We start from the raw sequence: 3,078 nt of genomic DNA on the forward strand, positions 1-3,078 counted from the left end.
TCTTCTTTACGGCTGAATACATATGGCATGATTCCCACTGCTGAGAGTTAAACAAATGAGTTAGTGCTAAACTACATTTATAGATGTTTTATTCCTTATTTTGAGAGTCTCCTTGATCATTAATTAGGTGAGTGTGAACTTCACGTTGTCATCTTGCTCATTCACCTTACCATAGTGCTGGGATTATAAGAAGGCACCGCAATGTTGAATTTACCCCACATGCTCTGTTTCCATGCATTCCATGGTAGGCATCTAGGCTGTTAGGAGAACTTCTGTGTTTGATTTATTTCCAGAACTTATGTACTGTGAATACCTATGCACATTCTGCATTGAGCATGTTTATGTATGTACAACTACGATATCATAAATGTAAACTGTTTCAAGGTATACATAGAAAGGTTCCCCTGGATCATAAGTAAACTACTATTTTTACATTTGAGATATCTACATACTGATTATCAAAAGGGTTCCTTTTATATTCATATAAAATATAATGTATGAAAGTGTCTTCTAGGTGTATCATTAAAACATGATACACCAATTCGGGAGGATTAGGTGAGTATGAACTTCATGTTGTCTGGTTGTCTTATGCTATACACATCTGGCAGATGCTCTGAAACATCTATTATTACACAAGCATTAAGTTGTCTTTTGAACCCTGCTTCCAGAATAGCAATGTTTTAGATAGCGTATATTTTATACGCATAGAGAGAGAAATAGATGAGATTCTTGAAGATGAGATTCTCTCAAAGGTAAGCAGCTATTCTTTTCATATATGACTATACACATTATTTTTTTAATATTTATTTATTTTTATTTATTACATTTATTTATTGTGTGTGTGTCTGTGGCCAGCTCAGCCCACCAGGGGGCGGGGCTGGCTGGCATGTGGTGCTGGAGGATGGAACCGAGGTCCCTGTGCTTTGCCAAGCTTGTTTCAAGTAGGTGATTTAGACCACTGAGCCATCTCTCCAGCCCCCTATACACATTATTTAAATGCAAATTCATACATTTCCATGATGTTGATCATGAAAGACAGTGTTTTTTGTTTCACAGTATTTGCACTTCCATGGCAAGCACAAGACTCTGAGTTCAATCCCCGGGTCTGTCCAAAAAAAAAATCAACCTGTATGCATACCAAGAGAATTTGGGGGGAGATTCAGTAAATGTCAATATAATCTAATTTGTCTAGTTTTCTTGGTTATAATATTTCTGCTCACATACTGACTCTTAAGAGAATGTTCCTTCCCTTGTAATTGCAAATTACCTTAGATTTCTCAAGCAAGTTTTATACTCTTCAGCTTGCTGGTTGTCCCAGGTCCTTCCTGAATTGTAGCCAGAGAAATGCAAAAGTCACTACATCATCATATAACAATTAGCAGATAGCGATTAGAGTCATGGTATAATGTTAACAGGCCTGAATTATTCTTCAAAACATTTCTACATTCTATTTAATACATCACTATCGATGAACAAGAACCAATGCTCGCTGATAGCATAAGCGAGAAACAATGTAATTCTGGGGTCTGGGAGATAGTTCAGTAGAATAAGCACTTGCCTGGCAAGCACAAGATCATGAGTTCAATCCCCCCTACTGAAAAAAGAAAGAATGTCATTCTTACCTATATCAGTCAGATTCATAAATGTTTCCCACATCACATCTCTGTACAGCTTCTTTTGGGATGAATTTAATAATGCCCACTCCTCCAAGGTGAATGTCACAGCAACATCCTCCAAGGAAACTGGCTCCTAAATAATCACAGATATGTGTCCTGAAACAAGGTTGAAACTCACACCTTGAAACATCTGAACTCCTCTTGTGAAGGCTGAACTGAGTTTGATTCCTTCTAGTATGCACCCCATGTCTTGGTCACCAAACCCATGTGGGTGTACATATTTTCACATAACAATTCTGATAGTAGATTACAATATACCACTACATCAATACCAGAATTCTAACACTCATTGCCTCAAAAGTTAACAGAAATTTTATTTCTGCACTGTTTTTATTTTATTTTTTTAAAGGCTACCTTTTTAAAAATTTATTTATTTATTTAGTGTGTGTGTGTGTGTGTGTGTGTGTGTGTGTGTGTGGCCAGCTCAGCCCACCAGGGGGCGGGGCTGGCTGGCATGTGGTGCTGGGGCACTGAACCACGGTCCCTGTGCTTTGCTAAGCTTGTTCTAAGTAGGTGCTTTAGACCACTGAGCCATCTCACCAGCCCCTCTGCACTGTTTTTAAACAGAGCTCATAGAATGACCCTGAAAATCACCATCCACAAAAACACAGGAGAGGATAAAATATTAAATGAATAGTTCTGATAGACCATTGTTTATACCTCTTCAAATCTTACTATTCATAGAATTAATCCATTCTTTCTTTGATTATGAACTCTAACACAAGGAATCCACCTGGCAATTCAAGCAATTAAGCAGAAGGGAAAAAATGGGAGCCAACCACAGGAAAATCACATGACAAGGATAAGTGAATGGATATCAGGTATAACCATCAATGCTAATGGCCTCAATTTTCCAATCAAAAGATATAGGTACACAGAATGGATTAAAAAATAAGATATGATGTGCTACATACAAGAGACATATATAATTCAGAAATTCCTATACTTAAAGTCAGTATTCCATGTGAAAAGAACTGAAAATTAAAAAGGAAACAAAACAGGCATAGCTATTTTACTTGTAGACAAAATGGATAATAATCCAGGACTAAGTGAAACAAAGAAATCACTATATCCTTGTAAAGGAAAAAAAAACTAATAAGGGACAATAATGATACATATATGCAAACAATACCAGTGTACCCAACTAATAAAACAAGTATCAATGAACATAAGCATTAATAAAACCATAATGGGGAACTATCCAATAGACCACTGTCACAAATAATCAGATCAGCTAGACAAAAAAATCAACTGTAAAATATTAGAACTGAACCAAACTTTGAGCAGATAGACTCAGAAGATGTTTACAGAGTGTTCCACTCAATAACATCAGAGGGCTGGTGAGATGGCTCAGTGATCTAAAGCACCTACTTAGAACAAGCTTAGCAACACACATGGACCG

General features: G+C 36.8%; 1 protein-coding gene across 2 annotated transcripts in view; it reads right to left on the bottom strand.

Moving 5' to 3' along the window:
* The window catches only part of LOC101565207 (zinc finger protein 709-like), an 18,914-nt gene that overhangs the window by 4,645 nt on the left and 11,191 nt on the right, over nt 1–3,078 (bottom strand). Inside the window, exons 2-4 of one of the 2 annotated variants that reach the window (XM_023706393.1) lie at nt 1,623–1,749; nt 1,268–1,325; nt 171–257 (exon numbers count right to left, since the gene is read on the bottom strand). In XM_023706393.1, coding sequence (XP_023562161.1) covers nt 171–257; nt 1,268–1,325; nt 1,623–1,749 — 272 coding nt within the window. The remainder of the gene's footprint in view (nt 1–170; nt 258–1,267; nt 1,326–1,622; nt 1,750–3,078) is intronic. The other variant, XM_023706394.1, reaches the window with a different exon arrangement.

Source organism: Octodon degus, unplaced genomic scaffold, assembly GCF_000260255.1.
Source record: "Octodon degus isolate 3935 unplaced genomic scaffold, OctDeg1.0 scaffold00255, whole genome shotgun sequence".
In the NCBI taxonomy this organism is placed as follows: Eukaryota; Metazoa; Chordata; class Mammalia; order Rodentia; family Octodontidae; genus Octodon; species Octodon degus.